This window comes from Candoia aspera, chromosome 1, assembly GCF_035149785.1.
Source record: "Candoia aspera isolate rCanAsp1 chromosome 1, rCanAsp1.hap2, whole genome shotgun sequence".
Lineage (NCBI taxonomy): Eukaryota > Metazoa > Chordata > Lepidosauria > Squamata > Boidae > Candoia > Candoia aspera.
In genome coordinates this window covers 23306935-23326900 of record NC_086153.1, presented here as the reverse complement: position 1 = coordinate 23326900, position 19966 = coordinate 23306935, and the positions used below count along the sequence as shown (strand labels likewise).

Below are 19966 nucleotides of genomic sequence, written 5' to 3'. Positions count from 1 at the left end.
AATAACAAAAAACATAATCAAGACATTTCCAGATTTAAGTGTCCTCTCCGAAGAACGTATGTATGTATGCATTTATTTAATCAATTTATATGGCCACCCATCTCACAAATGCAACTGTGGGTGGCTAACAACATGTAAAAACAATTTAAAAAATATTAACAAAGAATAAAAACCTATAGTGGTCACTGAGATTAAACCCAAACAGAACAATCAACAAAAACCTCTCAGCAGGCCATCCAACCTCCCAGCTCCCAAACCTTGGGACATTTCTAGGTCTTCAATGCTTTACAAAAAGCTGGCAGGATCCAGGCCAATCTAATCCCAGGGGATACAAAATGGTGGTCCAGAGGCAGTTGCTGCTACAGAAAAGGCATATTTGTGGATGTGACTAAGTAGAGTTAGAGAAAAAAGGGACTGAACACTCAGACCTCCATCTGAATTCCATATTTGTGCAAAGCTTTCAACAGCCAGGAGGGCCATTAGGACCACACATTCATATCTTCTGATGAGGTGATCAGTGGCCATCTACGGCTAAAGAAAATCTCCAATTCAGTTATTTTCATATTAAATTCCTTTGTTAGGAAAACTTGCATTTCGTATGCTTTATACATTATTTTTTTAATAGTATATTTTATTAGGTTTCAAGAGAAGAATAAAAACTACAAAAAAAAAACTACAAAGAAAGGAAAAAAACTAAAAAAGTTCAGAAACACAAGAGAAACAATTTTCAAATTTACAAAAAGATGTGGCTTCTGACTTTTAACAGCAAGGATACACAAAAATTTCCATAATCAATCTCTTACTCTATATTAAACCAAAACACATTATTTCTTTAAGTCATTCCACCTTAACACATAATAAAAATCATTAAGTACAGTTACTCCTCCCCCTTATATTAAAATAAAGGGGGAAAAGTTCATATAACCTTCTAAACATCTTTCTCCCCTCCAAAAGATAAAACATATTTAATTATTCCCTTCCTACCACTATTCTATACATTTCTGTCTACTATAATAAGAATCAAATTAAAAAGCACATAAATTGTCTGCTATTATAGTTAATAGTACAACAATTATAATAATCCCAATCTTCATAAATCCAAAAAACAAAGCCAATTCAAAACAGTGAATCCAAATCTTTAAAGGCAAACAGCGTCAATCAAATCCTTAAAGCAAACCAGATGAACATTCTTCAACCCTTATCCCACTTCAAAATAAACCAAAGCAGTTACATATCCCCACAATGTGCACAGAGCTTTCCTCTTGAAAGAATCAAACAGCCCAACTGCCCCCCTCAAAGATTCTGGGTTCTTTTCATGGCATTCCACCAGGAGACTGATTTTACTTATGGCTTGCAGATCACTCTCTCCCTTAGATTTCTCCAACTCCATTATCCAATCTTCAACCAGCATCTCGATAAAAACTCCAATCTCAGTCTTTAAAAAAGCCTTTCTATTGCTCTTAAATTCCTCAGTTTCATCCACCACAGCCCCAACCTGATGGCACATATTAGATCTCATATTTTCCACAATGTCCTGGATATCTTGCATAAAAGCTTGATAGAAGTCAGAAGAAATCTTAAAATCCTGGTGAAGGTCAGAAAGAATCTGTTTGAAATCCTCCATATCTCATGCAGTAGATTATGGTGCCCCCTAGGAGCTTAACCAGCAAAAGCTGAAGATACGGAAGAGTTCCAAAGCGTGTTTAACTTAAAAGAATTTTTTTAAAAAAAGTAATCCCAAAAATAATGTTAAGCACCAAGAGAACCAGCTTCTCCTCACTGTAGAAAGCCTCCCTTGGGGTACATATACTTCAAAGAAAATACAAATTGGTGATTTAAAAATGGGGTGACTGGTCTTAGTGTCCCTTTAAGGCCACAGCGCTGCTTGGAAAATGATGATATCCCAGCAAGCTCTTACCAGTTGAATGCGAAACGCTGTTTGTGACCCTCTGCAAGCAGCCATCTGGAGGACAGATGGGATGATTACAGGTATACTGTTTGATCCGGAGAATGTTTCTGCGCTTCAGGAAGACCTGCCTGAGCCCGAAAAAAGTTACCACGTTGTCAGCTCCACCTGCCAAACCAGCGGGCACAGCTGTTCAGTCAGCCATTCCTACTGGAAGCCCACTTTATACTGTACATTATTTTTTGAAGCTGCATATGCTGACTTATTTTAGTACCTTTGCATGATGAAGAATAAAGCATTATGCAGAAGGGTCACTCCCATTGGCATCCTATTTGTCCTGCACGTTAGCCAACCTTTTAAAAATAAGAAAATTGAATAAACTTCTTTCTTTCAAATATAATGCAGAGGGGAGCTATAGGTAGAGATATGAGTTGTGGTAAGTGTCAGAGGACAGAACAAAGATAAAATGTGGGAAATAATTTCATGCAATGGAAATCCTTTCCATGATAAAATCACCCCATTGTTCTTGGTTTTCTATTCTCTGCACTAGAGAAAGGAGTAACTAGAAAATATGAGTCAGCATGCTTTGTTTTTTTAAAAATATATCCACTACGTATTTAAATAAGGAGGTACTGTTATCCTCTACTTCAAAGGCTTTGTTCCATTAAACAAGCAAACAAATATAATTCAAATCTAATTATATTTTTATATTGGATGAAACTGCTGTAGGTAACGCAGGTTCTGACTTCTGAAGGCAGAGAAATCACAATTTTGATTTGTACAATTGCTCAACTTCTTATTAATATCCACGGTTTTGTTCATTTGTTGAAATAGTGCTCCCCCAAAGCCACATAGCTGGCTATTGCTGACAGGCATTGCCATTTCACAGTACAAAAAATTGCAGAAGTTTAGAGCAGAGTCAGCTCTACATTTTTCAAACTTCATTCTTCCAAAGTGAGTGATATCAGGCCTCCCCTTTTATTTTAAAAACATGAGATTTGGTCTGAGTAGATACTCATCCAAATCAAGGCATAGAATTCCATGGCATGCTTGTGTTAGACTTTAAATGGCTATGCTGCCCAGGGGATTCTGGGAGTTAGAGGCCCAACACTTCTGGCTGGGGAATTCTGGGAGTTGAATGCTAGTGTAATGATTGCCTATTCAAAATCACTATCAGACTCACACAAGACTTTCATGGATATCTGATTTAATAATGAATAGCATGCAGGATCAGAAGCAAAGCTGAGAATAGTAAAGGCGTGAGATTTCACTCAATAAAAGCCTAGGCAGTTCCCAATCCCTCCCCCCAGAGTCAGTACAAGTCCATTCCTTGCAGGTGCCCCTAACAGTTCCTGCCAGTCTTCGGGAAAATGTCCTTGACCAGGCGAGATAACCCAAACACACATTTCTGACCACTGGCATCAGCGCCTGGTACAAAGAACGGAGGCAGCCCCCTCCCGTACAGCAACACGTGTCAGCCCCAGCATGGCATGGGAACATGTTACGATGTTTGTGGGAACATTGGAACAGGAACCATGACAGCTAGCTGGCGAATTCTGGGAGTTGAAGTCCACACATCTTAAAGTTGCCAAGTCTGAAAAACACTGTTCCATGTTATCCAGGGGCAGCCATGGGGGTTGGGGGAAAGGAGAAAACCCTCAAGATGGTGGACATGCCTGCATGACTGAAACCTCACCACTTTTTAACATGTATTTTATGTGGGTATGACCACCACGAGTTTCTTGACACCCCATGCCTGACCACCACGAGTTTCTTGACACCCCATGCCTGATACTGTCTCCCTTTTCCAAGTCATTTCCAGAGTTTGTACAGCTGGATGAAAAGCAGTCCAGGATGCAAAACAGAAAGCAGTACCTCATTTTTTTTAGATCAATGAAAGAAAGGTGTGTCTGTTAAAGCTGAATGTCTGTTAAATCCAAATTTAGACAATTGCCATAATTGATGCCATTTGCGTTAATTGATGTCTTTTGCATCATTATGTAATTGATATCATACATAATTTGCATCATTATGTAATTGCACAAACAATTCAAATTGACGCAAATGGCATACATTATGTTAATTGTCCAGACTGCCTCAGAAAGAATAGACTACCTATTATTTGGAGATCAAGTTCGAATTAGTTTTTTTCTCCAATTGCATCTGAAATGTCCATACAATCAAAGTTTTACTGTAGTTATACTGATAGACAGAAATGCATGGCCAGGTTCCTAAGCAATTCCCATTGCATGTGGGAACTACAATATATTTTTCTGCCAAGTTTCCACTAGGTTGGCTCAGAAAAAACACATTGCATAAAACTAGTTCTGCTCTTCAATCCTCAAGGAAAACTGCATTCTGTTCTACCAGATGCTACTTCACATGACTGTCATCACAACATTGCAAATATAGAAGATTTCTGGCAGGATAGGCATTTATTCCTAAGCATCCTTATAGGAATAGAAGCTGAAAGACACATCTGAGAAGGAATGGAGGGTCTCAGTCCTAACTGGGCCAGTTGTGGCTATGAAGCCTGGTTGATAATGATTGATAATGGGTAGAATGAAAGAAGAATGAGCCTTGAGCTACACAAAAGAATGAATTTATTTAGTCCAATGTAATTTAATAAATACAGGACTGAATGAATACCTCTTTTCTTAGTTTTGAATCACTACCATCCATCCACCCCCTCTTTGATCATGATTAACCTCAGAAATAACCTCAGACTCACTGTTCTTTCCAATTCATTGTCAGAGCAGAATTTTACTGGTCCATCCAGTAAAATGCTAGTTACTTGCCAATTCTACCATGAATGAAATTGATGTGTTGGGCTACAGCAATCATAATCCCCAGCCAATCAGATTAAGACCTGTTGGCCTGGTGTTTATATGTTTATTGAATGTAGGTCGCTTAATGCAGATGCAATAAATGAAACATCTTTTTTAATTATCTTATGAATCTCTTAGTTTCTTTAATGCTGAAAGGATTTTACCTTTGGAAAGAGAATAAATAATTTCTTCCTATAATCTTGTACCAATAAACATTTTTGTTTTTGCAGAAAAAGCAGGTAGCTACTGACCCAGAAAAGTTTGCATTAATGTTGAATTTGTCAAATTAAGGGGAGCAAGTTAACTATTTTCAAAGTATGTTGGAAATGCTTTCATCCTGTGACAGATTGTATTTGGGTTGGATCAAGAATGTCTGAATTCACATCCCACTCATCTATTGTAACCCCAGGTTTTGTGTTGAGGAAGATGATGATGAAGGTGAAGATATAAATTTATATGACACCCAACTCCCAGCAACCCTGGGCAGTTTCTTGTGATTGTTGTTGTTTATTATGCTTGGAAATAATAGTGAGCTATTTCTCAGCATTGGTTGACATTCGCACAGTTAAAGATCATGTGAGTGCTGTTCTTTGCTTCTGGACATTTCTTCTGCTGATCAGCTAGTTGTAAAGAATTCTAACTGTATTTATTCTTATTTTCAAGTTGATTCAGAAACCTCTCTCCTCAAAATGATCAAACTGTGTTGTTATGTTTTGGTAATCATGTTTCAGGGGGTCTCTGAGGGATGCAAAAAAGGTACTGAAGGCATTGCAGGCAACCAGAGAGGGCATGCTATGGACCCCCTCTGTAAAAGAATTTCATCTGGTGGGGTCCAGGAAGCGGGCCTTCTCTGCAGTAGCTCCCACCCTGTGGAACATGCTGCCCCCGGAGGTGAGATTGGCCCCATCGCTCCTGGCCTTTCGGCGGAGTCTGAAGACCTGGTTCTGCCGCCTCGCTTGGGGTGGAGAGGGGAATAGAGTTACATGGGGGTGGTTGTTATAGACCACTCCTCCCACACTTGGACTGTTTTAGATGCTTCACCGCTTGGATTTTTTATTCTTTATTTTTTATTTCTATTTACAGTATTTTTTACTGTATTTTACTTTTTGTATTATTGTGATGGTTTTAATCGATTGTTGTAAACCGCCCAGAGGCCTCCGACAGGAGGAGATGGGCGGGGATAAATTAGATAAGTAAATAAACAAACAAACAAACCCTGGACCATAGGTTGTCCACCCTGGCTTTTGTGCATGCTCAAGAGGCTGCACAGTTCTTGAGACTAAATATAAATTGTAGCATAGATGTTCTCCCTCTCCAGTTTTATATTCTCCTTACTTGGCCATCTCAATTATCCCTCCAATCCATTTTCTGATCAACTCTATATTCCGCATAAGGTTAGCTCAATTGGGGTCCTGTAATCACTGCTCTTCCCTTTACCACCTTTTTACTGTCACTGCCCTTCTCTTTACTATGTGTGTGTGTGTGCGCGCGCGTGTGTGTGCATGCACGCCCTCCTTGCTTGAATGGAGGCAGCTTCAGCCTGCAAACTTTAGTGGTGTGGCTCTGTGTGCCCAGGTTGTGAGGATAGAGGGTTGTTGGTACAATGTGGTGATGGATTATTGTAGCTTCTCCCAGCTCTTGAACCAAAAGCAGGAGCACATGGACCAGAAGAGGACTTTGGCACAGATTGCTACACCACTGAGTTTGCAGGCCAGAGCAGCACCCCATCCAGCAGTGATTCCTCCCTTTTTTCAATCAACATTTTGAATGAGGAAGTGGCACATCCATCACCTATCAAGCCAGAATGAAGAGGGACATTCTTCCTCTTTTCTCCCATGAAAATGGTATTCATAAACTATGAAGTGCTACTGACCAGGTTGCCTATGCTTTGTTTCTTGTTCCGCAGGCTATGGACATGCAGCCCCTAGCACTGATGGTGGGAAAGTCTTTTGTATGTTCTATGCGCTGCTGGGGATCCCACTCACCCTGGTCATGTTTCAGAGTCTGGGCGAGAGGATCAACACCTTTGTGAGATACCTTCTCCACCGTATCAAGAAGTGCCTTGGCATGAGACGGCCAGAAGTATCAATGGCCAACATGGTCACTATTGGATTCTTCTCCTGCATCAGCACGCTTTGCATTGGGGCTGCGGCATTCTCCTACTATGAGAATTGGACCTTCTTCCAGGCCTACTACTACTGCTTTATCACCCTCACCACCATTGGTTTTGGGGATTACGTGGCCCTTCAGAAAGAACACGCCCTCCAGACCAAGCCCCAATATGTGGCCTTCAGCTTTATCTACATCTTAACTGGGCTGACAGTCATTGGGGCCTTTCTCAACTTGGTGGTGCTACGGTTCATGACCATGAATGCTGAGGATGAAAAGCGGGATGCTGAACACCGAGCACTGCTCACCCGCAACGGGCAGGCCAGCAGTGTACATACTACAGACACTACTGCTTCCTCAACTGCTGCTGCATTAGGGGGAATAGGGGGAGGTGGAAGCAGCAGCGGTAGAGGAGGACTCCGAAATGTTTATGCTGAGGTTCTCCACTTCCAATCTATGTGCTCCTGCCTCTGGTACAAGAGCCGGGAGAAGCTGCAGTACTCTATCCCCATGATAATCCCCAGAGACCTCTCCACCTCAGATACCTGCATGGAACAGAGCCACTCCTCCCCTGGGCATTACCCAGAGACTCCATCCAGCAGATGCTTCTGCAACACTCAGCGTTCAGCCATCAGCTCTGTTTCCACAGGACTTCATAGCCTCTCAGCCTTCCAAGGACTTATGAAGCGCCGAAGTTCTGTGTAAAGACGAGGAGCCCTTTTACAAACTCTCCTTCACTACTGAAAGAAAAAAAAAAAACAGGCAGGCACGAAAACCCAGGTGGAGATAAATGACAACACAACTTAGAATTTATAAAAATAATGCAACTATAAAAAGGGGGAAAGAGCATGCACCTTGGGTGTGTGCAATAAACTGATGGATCAAGCAGAGGTTGGCTATGAGGGGCAATCTCCTGGGGACACTGAACCACCAGAGTCTCTAGACCAGGACCTAGTAGTGGATTCTGTCAAGTTCTCCTGATGATCAGGAAGGGAGGAATTCAAGTTGCCCCTCCAAAGGGCTGGCAGTACAATGTTGTCTCTTCTCCCCAAGAAGGAGGCTCAGCACTCCTGTCGCTGGTGGAAATTTTAAACTTTTGTTTTGCAGCAACTCCACAAAATGTGAAACTTGAAAATAAGGCTTTGCACCCTTGTAAAATGTGTAGAACAGGGTGAGGTGGCTCTCAGATTGAGTGTAGACATCTTAATTTATGCCAAGGACCGATAGAAGGACCTTACATTTCCCCTCCCCCCCAGGCCAGTCCAATAAAGTGGAGTGAAAGGAGAGGAAATTTGTTAAGTATGGCTCTTCCCTCTCCATTCATTTTACTCCATCCATTTCAAAGGGTAAGGTGGAACCTCCTTCCTTGTTTGCCATTGGTGGGCCATCCAATGGAGAAAACCCTTATGTAGAGGAAGTTAGAAATCTTACAGAAGATGAAGAACCTGTTCCTGATTAGTTAATGTACACAGATGGCACATGTTTGTACAAACAGTGGCTTTTGCTATGTGGTTTGGGCCATATATTAGCAAAAGCTGCTTCTTATTCATTGTGGTCCATTCACAAGTGACACTTATTACTCTACTGCCCTCCAGAGTACAACACTGCACAAAGCAGTATCCCATTTGCATTTCTGTGTTTATGTGTACACAACAAAAGTCCATATGCTCTTTTTCAAAGCTTTCATGCAAGTCCATTCTCAAAATCTTGCCCAACTACCCTTTTCTCAATATCCCTAAATCCCACTGAATAGATTTCAAAATTGTGTTCTATATTTTCCCCTTTCTAGCCCATTTCTCCTTTTTCATGGGCTCTGTTATTCCAGAAAGGAATGCCATTGCAGTATAGTTTCCCCTCAAACCCACCATTTTTGAATATGCAAAACATTTAACTTCTTTACAAGTATTACAAGGTTGTATCACTAGCAATGCCTTGGCTTAAAATCTTTATGCTAGGATGCAGCAAGAGTGTGATGTGATGTGAGGGAAGAACCTACTCAAATCTCATAATCTCTCTAACCCAAACTTCTATACTCCTAGGATGTACGGTTTCCTCTAAAAGATACTATATCCCTATAAATCAGATGAGGGTTATGTATCATGGGCCAAACTGCACCAAAGGGACACAGTCCCTGTTTGCTAACCTAGAAGTTTTATAGCTAACCCAGGAGAGTTGCTGTAATTGGGAAACCAATCATTCAGTCTTGGGTAACTCATTATGACTTTAAGAATAATCCACATATTGATTGGGGACATTTTTATTAGACCATAGGCTAGGTCAGTATTTCTGTCACTGATTCTATGAGGCAAAACATATGATGACATGATAGAATTGTTTGCTGGACCTCTCAGTCTAGTATGCAGTTGCATCTTTGAATCCATAATGAAACGCTGCACACAGAAAGATAATTATGGAAAAGCTGAGGTTCTCCTACCATGCTCTCTTTCTAATGTTCAGGGGATTCTTTGACCCCATTAGAAGAGTACTTCAATTGCTGACTGAAATATGTAATCAAGCCTCCCCCTGTTTGGTGCTTTCTGTCTTGAGGGCTTCAGGCTAAGAAAAGCTAGTGGGATTCATTAAAGGAAGCCCAACATGTTTCTCACCCTCTGTTGCAAGTCTTAGTTCATAACCTGAAAAAATTGTTTCACCAGAGATGTCAGAACCTGAAACTAGTGACTAAGTTTTGATACTCCTGCAATCTGGCCATTTTTTCTTGTGGGGAACAAGCTCTGTGATTCCTTTCATATTTCTTCAAATGCCAGTTCATTCCACTCTAAAACAAGGCAACTAGATGGTCGCAGTGATTGGAGATGGGTTCAAAGAAATATTCTGATGGGACTCAGAACTAAATGTTTGTATTAATTGGATTCTTTCCAGCACAGACCCAAGAATATACAACAGGGTCCACAAACCAAAGATATTGCCTCCATGACAATGTATATATGTTGTTTATTTTTAAACATTGTTCATTTAAAATCATTAATGTCAATAACTAGTCATACAGTAGGATGTTAGAGACCCATGCAATAGGGAATTTGGAGGGCTGAAGGATAAAGTTAGTTGATGGTTTTTCCCAAAAACAATTTATCTTAAATGGAAACATAATTTTTGCTTTCCAGAGAATATGCTTTGTGACTATTCTTCCCATTTTGGAGGGGGAGGGGTGTCTTAAATTCAGAGTCATCCTTTAAATATGTCAATGGGATAGAGTTTGATGCTAGTAAGGGTGGCAGAATGAAAAGCAGACAGATCTGATCCATGAATGCAATAACCCGCCTTCTGCCAGCAGACAATACAAAAAGGAAACGCTACATGAGAACATGAACCCATAACTTGTGTATTTGGCTGCATCAGCAAGAGATAAACAAAGATGTGTGGCTAAAAGCCACTCCCAGTGATCCTGGGACAGATTCTGTTGAGAGGCTCACAAAGCAACTAAGCTTTCTGGCTAAAATGGGCTCATGCATTGGTGAGCAAATTAGGCTAAGCTGGTCTTAGGCTAAAGCTTTTTTATTATTATTATTCCCATTCACGTGATCTTAACTGCTGTAGTAGAAGCAACCAGCACAGCATCACAGTGGCAAAGGAGTGAAGCCAGGGCTGGCAGATAAGGCCTCCAGAAGGCCTCCTTAGGACTTGGGGCTGGTGTAGAAGAGGCACCCAAGTTTAGGAAAAGCTCTGTGGGTTCTTTTGATAGGAGAACATGTAAGAATGTATTTGGATGCAATGAGTGGTTCTGTTGAATAAAACTCTGTGACCCATGCACCTTGAGAGTGCTTAAAGTGAAACCAGGACAGGAAACATGAAAAGAAGATTAATGTTTGTGGGACCAGGCTAGCACATTTTGCTACCAGTGATACTCACTCCAACCAACCAGCAATGGTAGAATGCTGGGAAGGAGGTGAGAGGTTAACATCTCTAAAAAGAAGGGATAGGGAATCATTTCTGAGCTTAGTTTCACCAAGACTTAATTCTCAGCCCTTGAGATGTCTTCTTTTTCATCCCAAATCCTAGACAAAAGGGTTTTGCTAACTCATGCTTCAAAGAGTTGTCCTTTTTTATTTTCACATTTCTATCATGTATTCATTGGTTGATTTCAGAAAAGTTAAGCAGGGTCAGACATGGTTAGTGTTTGGGTTGGAGAACCACCAGGAAATCCCATTATTGTAGGTTAAACAGGAAAGCTGAAAAGACATTCAGGAAAAGGGCAGTGGCAAACCACTTCCATGCTATTGGCAAGATAATTTCCTAGAAATGTCTCTGTATCCTCTGGGGGTCAAACTTGACGTGAAGACTTTACTTTATGGGGCCTACATGGTGCCCAACATTTTATAAAGAGAAGTAACATTAGAGGCTTCATAGGATGTTACCCTTCAAATTAATATTTTTTAAATATTTCTTAATCTTTAAAAAAATAGTAAATTGGATGCTAAGAGAGATCAACCTAGGAACAGAGGTGCCCATTAGCAGCTTGTTGGCTATTCCTATTCCTTCTCTAAGACTAAGTGGATGTGGAAAGAAACTCAAATAAATATGGAGTTACCACTCACTATTGGTGAGCAGTGGGCCTTATACTGTTCCTGAATATCTGATATTTCATTCTTCTAACTGCTGCTTTTAGAAGCACATTCTGTGTTTACAGAGCCTAATTTCTTCCATGCCAAAAAAGGTCGTGTTCAGTTCAGTCCGTGCTGATGTTCTCCCTCCCTGTGACTGGGGAGGGGGCTGCCTGCTACCCATCATAAAGCTGGTTGCACACATTACCTTTTAGGGTGCTTTCCAAAGTTGATGTTATGGTGTACACCTAAAATATTATACAGAAATATGGCATATTATATATAGGTATTGGGAAAGACCTGTATCATGGATGTACATCCATCAAAGAGATGAGCCAGGTTCTATGTGTACCTGATAACAAACTAGCCTTTATTGCATTCCAAGGTTTGCAATGACCGTTCAGTAAGAGTACTGAACAAGACAGGTGGCCAGTCAGGAATTGTGCATCTGTTCATTAATCTGTGGGAATGTGTAGGAATGATGTGGCCAGTTTTGCCTCAACGCTGGCCAGAGTAGAGGAAGCAGGTAAAGTTATCCAGAAGCTGCTCTGGAAAACTCTAGAATATGTATATTTCACTGAATTTCATTAGCTATTTTGTCAGGAGGATACAGTCTTCCTCAGCAGCAGGAAGAGTCAATAGCTTCTCTCCTCTATTTTACACACTGCATAATATGTCAAAGGTCAGCCCCTCTGAGCTGGAGAAGATTCTTGTCAGTATTCCTTGCCATGCCTGCATGTACTAAACCTCACTTCCAGATGATGGAAATGCCTCTTCCTCTTCTCATTCCTGGATAGCTTATCTTTTATTTATTTTGCTTTCTCTGCAAAATAAATCAATAAACAAACAACTAAACTACCCCCAAAGATGAATTCGTATACCCACTTAGTGCATGGAAATGTGCTGCATTGTCACAAAGTGGCAAGAATCTACAAATCATTTGGTCCGGTCTGCAAATGCAGGGGCCTCAGCCTATTGGGAAAACACTGGTTAAGACCTGGAGATGCAGGAGAGCATGGCCCATGTTTTCTTGCCTCTTCTCTGCTTTCCAGATAGTGTCTGGCACCTGAGTGCCCTGTTCTGTGTGCAGACTAACTATGGCATGGCCAGCATTTCAGGGGAAGGTTTATTACAAATACAGGCCAATGGAAGTTGGACTCCTCTGTGCTTCCCACTGCTAGTGCAGCTCTTCCATGCATAGCTGCATTACCCCACCACCATAATTCTTTCCCTTATCTTGTGCCTTTGCTGTGGATTATGTGTTCAACCATGCAGCATCTCTCACAACACCAGGAAAAAGAGAAAGCTCATGCCTAGTTAATGAGGCGCGCTTCTGAACAGATCCCCTCTTGTCATTAAGGATTTATGTAAATCAACTCCACTTGCTGTCCTGTTTGGCTGAGGGTTTCCTCTTTCCTTAATGCCACATGACCCCAAAGCCATTTGAGATCCCTTCTGGCTTTGGGACACTTACATTTTTAGTTTATGCAAAGATTCTTCTCAAAATGTTATTCCTTTGTGGGGAATACACTCCAACAAGTGGAAGAGAAGCAAGACGAAATCTAAAATTTGTTTGATTTTATTTTAATGCAAGTCAATTTAATATACTTCTTATGGTTGGTTGCTTGCCCTATATCTAATAATTTTCCTTCCACGTTTCATTAAAATTTACAGTTCAACAGTAACTTGGGAAGGAGCTGTAGAACCTGCAGTCCTAAGGCTACAGAATATGTTCCCCAGCAGATTGATGTGATCCAGAAAGCTTTTCTTCTGTCCTTATGAATGCTGCCAAAAACCTTGCAGGGAAACAATATGCTATAAGCTATATGTCTTCAGTGAAGCTCACGATGTCTCTCTCAGTCAACTCCATTCTAAAGAGTCATGCCTAAGTTTTGTTCAAACTAATAAGTGACAGCTATCTTAAATCCTGTTGACAGTAGTAGGATGTATGTACACACAATAAAATGATCTGAATCAGTGTTATATTTGGAGATTCAGGGCATGTTCTGCTGACAGCCCTTATCAGATAATGCTGTGGTAAGGAATCAGGGTATTTTCAATATACTTCTTTATATACAATTCAGGGTCTTTTTCAAGTTGAAGCTTGTTTCCAGGGAATATTAAATTCCACCAGCTTCTGTATTTTAAAGATAACAGGCATACTTTGTCCCATGCTACAAGATGAAATAAAGGCAAAACAAGAACTCCTAGTTATCCAATGGATTTGTTAAATCAAAATCCATCAATGATTCTATCATGCTTTCAATTTCTTTTGGCTCTGAATGAATCATTTGAACAAGCAAACAAAGAATCAGAAGGCAGTCAAGACTGTGATATCTCTGAATAAAGGATTATGTAAACAGGCCTGGATTCATCCCCGAACCAACCATTCAATAGAAGTGATTCTGTATAATAAATATGACAAAATGTAGTCATCTAAAAAAAAACCCACATGATTTTAGCATTTTAAAATATTTCTGATTCTGTCCTGAAATGAGGGATGTTGTTTCTGCTCTTGCCTGCTCAGAACTTTCTTAGGACATCACTGCTGGGAAAAACAAAGATAAAATCAGGGTGGAAGACTCAAAATAAAGTACCCCAATTATGAGCAATAGTGGTATGTGACATTTGGGGTACTGAACACAAAGTCAATTGTTTGAAATGTTTCTCTGAGGTTTCCTGCCTAATAACTACAGGTATATAGTTTTTCCAATTAGGAAGCCATTGGGGTGGGGGTGAAGGAACAGATGGAAGTCACAAGAGAGGAAGAATAATTCAGAGAAAATGGGGACAACCTATGACCTGACTGATGCTCTGTTGCTCTGATAGACCATCTGATCCCAGAACACCCAAAAGAACAAAATAGTTTGGGTAAATGGCTTGTTGAAAACTAAAACCAAAAATTACAAACAACTCACAAAGTTGTTGGCTTTGTATCAGAATAAATACAATGCTATTGGGGGTGGGGGAGAAATGAGGTTTCTTAACAGATGGAAAAAGAGAAGCAGGGGCATCTGTGAAGGAAGGGGCGTCAAAAAAGTCAAGAGGGTAGCCACGACCTTGCAACTGAAGACCTGCCCCTTTTTATGTCTGTTGCAATACAGGTAAAAAGAGGAGGGCTTCAATTGTACAGTTGCAGCCACCCTCTTGACTTTTTCAAGTTCCCCTGTGGGCTCCCCTGAGCCAATGGAAGCTTCCCTGGATGGATTTCTGGCTCACAACCTCAGGTGTGGGCCCTGCAGCACCACCTTACTCTGCCTCTCATTGGCCAAAGAACTGCTCTGCTTCCCTCTTCTGCCTCGTATTGTAGCCCAGTGTTTCTCAACCTTGGCAATTTTAAGATGTGTGGACTTCAATTCCCAGAATTTCCCGGCCAGTCTTGCTTGGAGTTGAAGTCCACACATCTTAAAGTTGCCAAGGTTGAGAAACACTGTTGTAGTCTAAAGGCAGGGCATCCTTGGAGAGAAGTCTTGTTTTTTCTCCAAAGTGTTTATAATAGAGGCAACAAGACCTGGAGCACTGGGATGGGTAGCTGCTCCAACCCTGTGAAAGAAGAACCCTTGTTCCAAGGAGTGTTTTCTTCCTATTTATTTTATAACCATCCATTCTATTTATTTGTAGTGAATTAAATGGGCACTGGAAAAATGGAAAAACAACATTGTATTTTTGCTTAGAAAGTTACGAAGCAGAACTTGTGTTTTGCTATTTTTTAATAGTGACTCTAAAAACACCTATTTCTAATACTTGACATGTATATAAATGTTAGATATGGGATTTTCAAGGAGAGCTATTTAATATAAATGATGCTATATACACGCCATAACTTTATAAATATAGACATACTGTTTGGAAAAAGCATTGAAGAAGTCTTGCTTTTGAATGATTTGGGAGAATTTTATTCTTACTTGGGTTTTTTTCACTCTTAGAAAAATAAGAGATGGGGGAGGAAGGAGGGGGGATTGAATAAAATACTCCTAGACAAGTCTTCTCTTTCTCATGCCAAAGCATATTTGTACTGCTCTTTTATTTTCATTTTAGAAACAAAATAAAGTCTGGATTCAACCTCTCTTTCTCTTTCTTTCTTCTATGTATCTCTTTAGGCTGTTATTTTAGGGGTAGCCTGGGAGTAAACACTATTTAGAGCAGTGTTTTTCAAACCTGGCAACTTTAAGATGTGTGGACTTCACTTCCCAGAATTCCCTAGCCAGCATACTGGCTGGGGAATTCTGGGAGGTGAAGTCCACACATCTTAAAGTTGCCAGGTTTGAAAAACAGACTTAGAGTTTTAAAAATTATTATTTTGCTTTTATGAACTGAATACAAAAACAAACAGAAAGAAAACATAAATAATACAGAAGTGTCATTTGATGTTAATGGAACTTACTGCTGAAAAATTCATTCTAGAAAGATGTGGCGTCAGTTATGGCAGGTCCCTGAAGTTATGCTTGAAACAACAAAAGTCCATTCCATAAATCATATTGGCATTCGTACTTTTCCTATGCCAATTTTGAAGGGATGTTTTCTCATAATGGATACTTTTTAGCAAATGTCTAATATTCAGCATCAATATTTGGACCAGCAGTAGCAAGCATTTATTATCAGAAATGCTCAGTGCACAGATTAATTGTAAAAGATAAAATTAATCATGTCCCCAAACAACTTAGAAACAATAGTCCTATTTACCATAGTATGAATAATACATACTATCACACATGCTTATCGCAGTGCCAGAGATGGGTTGGATTCATGAGTTCCCCTGATTGAGCAAACTGTTCTGTGATGGAGTCAACATCTTTCAGGTAAATTATAGATCTAATTCAATTTTGTCTTTAAAAATAGCTAATCCAACAAAAATATCCCTTTCTAAAGGTGGTTTAAGAAAGTCATTTTATTCACAGGTCTTCCACCTCATGCTGTTTCCCACCATTCCACCCCAAATTTCCTCCGGGAGAGACTTGGAAACTATATGGAAGATGGTCCTGAGGGCTGAGCGAGGTGACCATTTTCAAAGATCATTTCCTATTCCTGTTGGCTGGAGCATCCTGGTTTGAATTTCACTCTAGGTTTGCCCCCACTGCAGAAATTAAACCCTGGCTCTAAACCAGTTTTTATAATGATGACTAAAAATCCTAATTATAGTGGTGTCTATCAACTCTTTATGCTCAACCTTAACTCTTCCATTTAAAATAGCTTAATGAAACAGTATAGGATTTCATGAACTTCCATTTGTATCTAATATAACAAAACATGTTCTTAGAATTTCCAGATAGAATCTCCATTGAAAATGATTAAATGTACCTCTGGCATTATGACTACCACATTTCAGAAAGAATGACAATTATTTTCTGGAATCTTACTGATATATAATTCAATCTGTACTAGTTTTCCTAATCTGGTGACTGTCTTAGACATGCTAAGACTGCAAGTCAAAGAATTTCCAATCAATATGCTTATAAAAAATTATTCTAGAGCCTGCATCAATGTCTATTTAACAGATCTGTACTTACTTATGTATTTATGATTCTTATTTTGAATGACTTTTCACAATTCAATTTATTGCCTAAGTCCATGGCATCAAACCTAATTTTACTTATACTTGTATCAGGGACAAGGAATGTTGTCTTCATGACCCCTTTATATACCTATAAATATTTACAGTTCCCTACCTCCCTGAATTATATTGGTTTTGTTTTAAGAAACATACAAATAATATTTTAGGGGCATGTCTGAGCTCATAGACTGAAATATTGGAGAAGTCAAACCAACACTCCCAGAGACCTCCTGGGGCAGTGTTTCTCAACCTTAGCAACTTTAAGAGATATGGGCTGATCTATTTAGAAACAACTGTGATATAAAGAGGTACCAGTTTACATAAAACATACAAAGACTAAGTGTGTATAGAGAAAATAATCACCAGACATAATCAGTTAGATTTAGAAACACAGAAAAAGAAATTAAACTTAGGGCAGTTCATATCTAACTTTTCCTCTTCCTCTAGAGCAGAAGTTTTCAACCTTTTTCATCTCATGGCACACATCTCATAGGCAGGACTTCTGGGTCATGAAATCAGAAGTCTCATGACATCACAAGTTGCTGGGACTCAAGAAGGGAAATTGAGGCAGTCTGCCTCTGGTGATGTCATGGAGCTGGGGTTCTGGCTGATGGGGCACACCTATAAACATGAAAGGCACAGTGGTTGCTGCTCTAGAGAATAGGTGATACCTGGAGCAGGTGTTGCTTCTGTGCCAATCTGATACCTGTAAAATAATTCTTCCTGCAAATCCCAACTTCAGTCATAGGTTGGAGGAGAACCTTAGCCCTCTTCTGGTCATGTGACCCAAAGTAGTGTTATAATTAAGTGATTGGAGAGAATTCCAGAAGCTAGACTCTGCAGGCTTTTCCTATCTGGTCTACAATTTATAATTGTAAACAGTTTAAGTAGATCAGATGAGGCTGAATAGATTACATTTAGGCCCAAATAGTCCCATGTATTCCATCAGCCATGCCTCCTGAATGAATGACCAGAGAATTAACTCCTAATTAATTTTTCCCCTGTACAGTTGAGATGAACAATTGTGAAAATTGAGTCATTTGTTGAGATGAGCGGTGAAGAAATGTGAGAAATAAATAAACAAACAAATAAAAACAGGGTTTCTCTAGGCACTCTAACTCTGTGGCTGTTTCAGTCCCTCTCTAATCCTGCCATGATAGCTTTAACCCTGATTGTGCCACCACTGCATTTCTAATGAAAACTCTAATGAAAATAAAAAACAAAAACACCAGGACATAGGAAAGGCAGTGATAGCCTCCCATACTTCTTTGTACCTGATGGAAGGAGTGTTAATGTAGCTCAGAGATGAATCACTGAGACACCCCCATTTGTGTGCTACTGGAAAGAAATTTGGAAAGAGATTGTAGTCAAGTGTATTACATGACACAGCTGTAGACTTGTCTTGCACAACATGGTCACTTAAAGACCAAACAGCTGCATCAGCATAGCTTGTTAAGCCTGATTAATTTTAACCTTGGTTAGGTGTTTTTTGTTTTGTTTTGTGAGTGAGTGGATCATGTTTGGTTAGGTTATGGTTCAGTCATGGTTCAGTAATGTTATGTCACATCATCATAGGAATTCAGTCCCTAAACTAAGCAGGTTGTACAAAGCCAGTCATAATGGGAGAGGAGGTTGAGGAGAATCAAGTCCCAGTCCTTACTGTTTTTTTAGTCAATTTTTTGAATTGTATTAAGTTTAGAACAAAGATAAAAACTACAGAAAAAAGAAAAAACTACAAAAAGAAAATGAAAAAAACTAAAAAAGTGTGAAACACAAAGAAAAAGAATTTTAAAGATCACAAACAAAGGTGACTTCCAACCTTCAACAGCAAGAATATACAGAAATTTCCATAGTCAAACCCTTACTCTTTATCAAACCAAGATCACATTATTTCTATACATGCTTCCATTGACACATACAAATCACTAATGCAATTGCTCCTTCCCCTTATATAAAAAAAGGAAGTTTGTGTGTGTGTGTGTGTGTGTGTGTGTACGTATGTTTCTAAATCAACTTCCCTCCCCCTTAAAACAACATCCATTTAATCATTTCCTTCCCACCACTATTCTATATATTTCTGTCCACTATAATAAAAATCAACCAAGTCCCAGTCCTAACTACGGCCTGCCCTTACTTCATGGGGGTCTTTCTTCATTTTGTGGAGGCAAACAAAATGGGGTTGAGGGGCAGGATCAGTGAACAAGAGTGGCAAGTTGGACACAAGTCCAGAATTTAAAGGACCGGCTGCAGTTGTTAACATTCCCACAAACCCAAAATTGTAACTGTGCTACCAGTGGGTGATTATCTTGGAAAGAATTCCATATAATGGGATGCTAGAGGTTGTAACTTATTACCCTCCCTTAACAGAGAAGCTGGGAACAGCTGCTTGCTGGAACTTGTCTGAAGCAGTTTGCCTGGTTCCTGAGGGGCTAAGAGATGTGTGGGGAGAGGGAGGCCAAGAGGTCCTGAGAACAGAGAGGGAAGCCTGCAAACCTCTGAGTTATCACAAAGCAAGCCAAGGCTGGGATGTGACCTTTGGGCCTCTCTTCTGCCACGGCTTCAAGGCGTCCCTGACGGGTTTGGTAACTATATTTATTTTTCCTTTTGTGAAATATGAAGAGTCGCTAATGAGAAGAGTATGTTCCATTCTCCTTTTGGCAAACAATTCCCATGGAAAGATGCAAGTCTTTCTGTGTCATTCTACTTCTCCTCAATTCTTCAAGGTTCAGTCTTGGAGTATCTCTTTATTGAAGCTGCTGGAACAGGTTGACTAAATGGTAAGGTAGATGGACACCAAATGTGTGTGTGTGTGTTTGTGGGTAGGGTTTTTTTAGTGGGAGAAAGACACAATTGCCTTGAGTTCCACACATGGCAGGACCTCCTCCTCCAAAGTATGCTTCAGTATTTGAAATGAAATAATCAGGTGGACCGATTCCCTTTCATTCAAGGCAGTAAAACTCAAAACATAATCGCATTTTAAAATATCATTTTTTTTAAATTTAAAAAGTAATTC

The 19966-nt window shown here is 39.9% G+C and overlaps 2 protein-coding genes across 2 annotated transcripts in view; both read left to right on the top strand.

Annotated features, from left to right (window-relative positions):
- LOC134495166 (potassium channel subfamily K member 3-like) overlaps positions 1–19754 on the top strand; it is a 96374-nt gene extending 76620 nt beyond the window's left edge. Inside the window, exon 2 of the mRNA XM_063300386.1 lies at positions 19573–19754. Within this exon, the coding sequence (XP_063156456.1) occupies positions 19573–19727 (155 nt within the window). The 3' untranslated portion in view covers positions 19728–19754. The remainder of the gene's footprint in view (positions 1–19572) is intronic.
- LOC134495172 (potassium channel subfamily K member 3-like) lies at positions 6662–7805 on the top strand. Its single transcript, XM_063300399.1, has one exon. It carries the CDS (start codon positions 6688–6690, stop codon positions 7546–7548), a length of 861 nt encoding a protein of 286 aa, XP_063156469.1. The 5' UTR covers positions 6662–6687; the 3' UTR covers positions 7549–7805.
- Positions 19755–19966: the final 212 nt, after the last annotated feature.

Excerpts from the sequence above, each read along its gene's own strand:
- LOC134495172 (XM_063300399.1), top strand. The coding sequence starts at position 6,688 with ATGTTCTATGCGCTGCTGGGGATCCCACTCACCCTGGTCATGTTTCAG.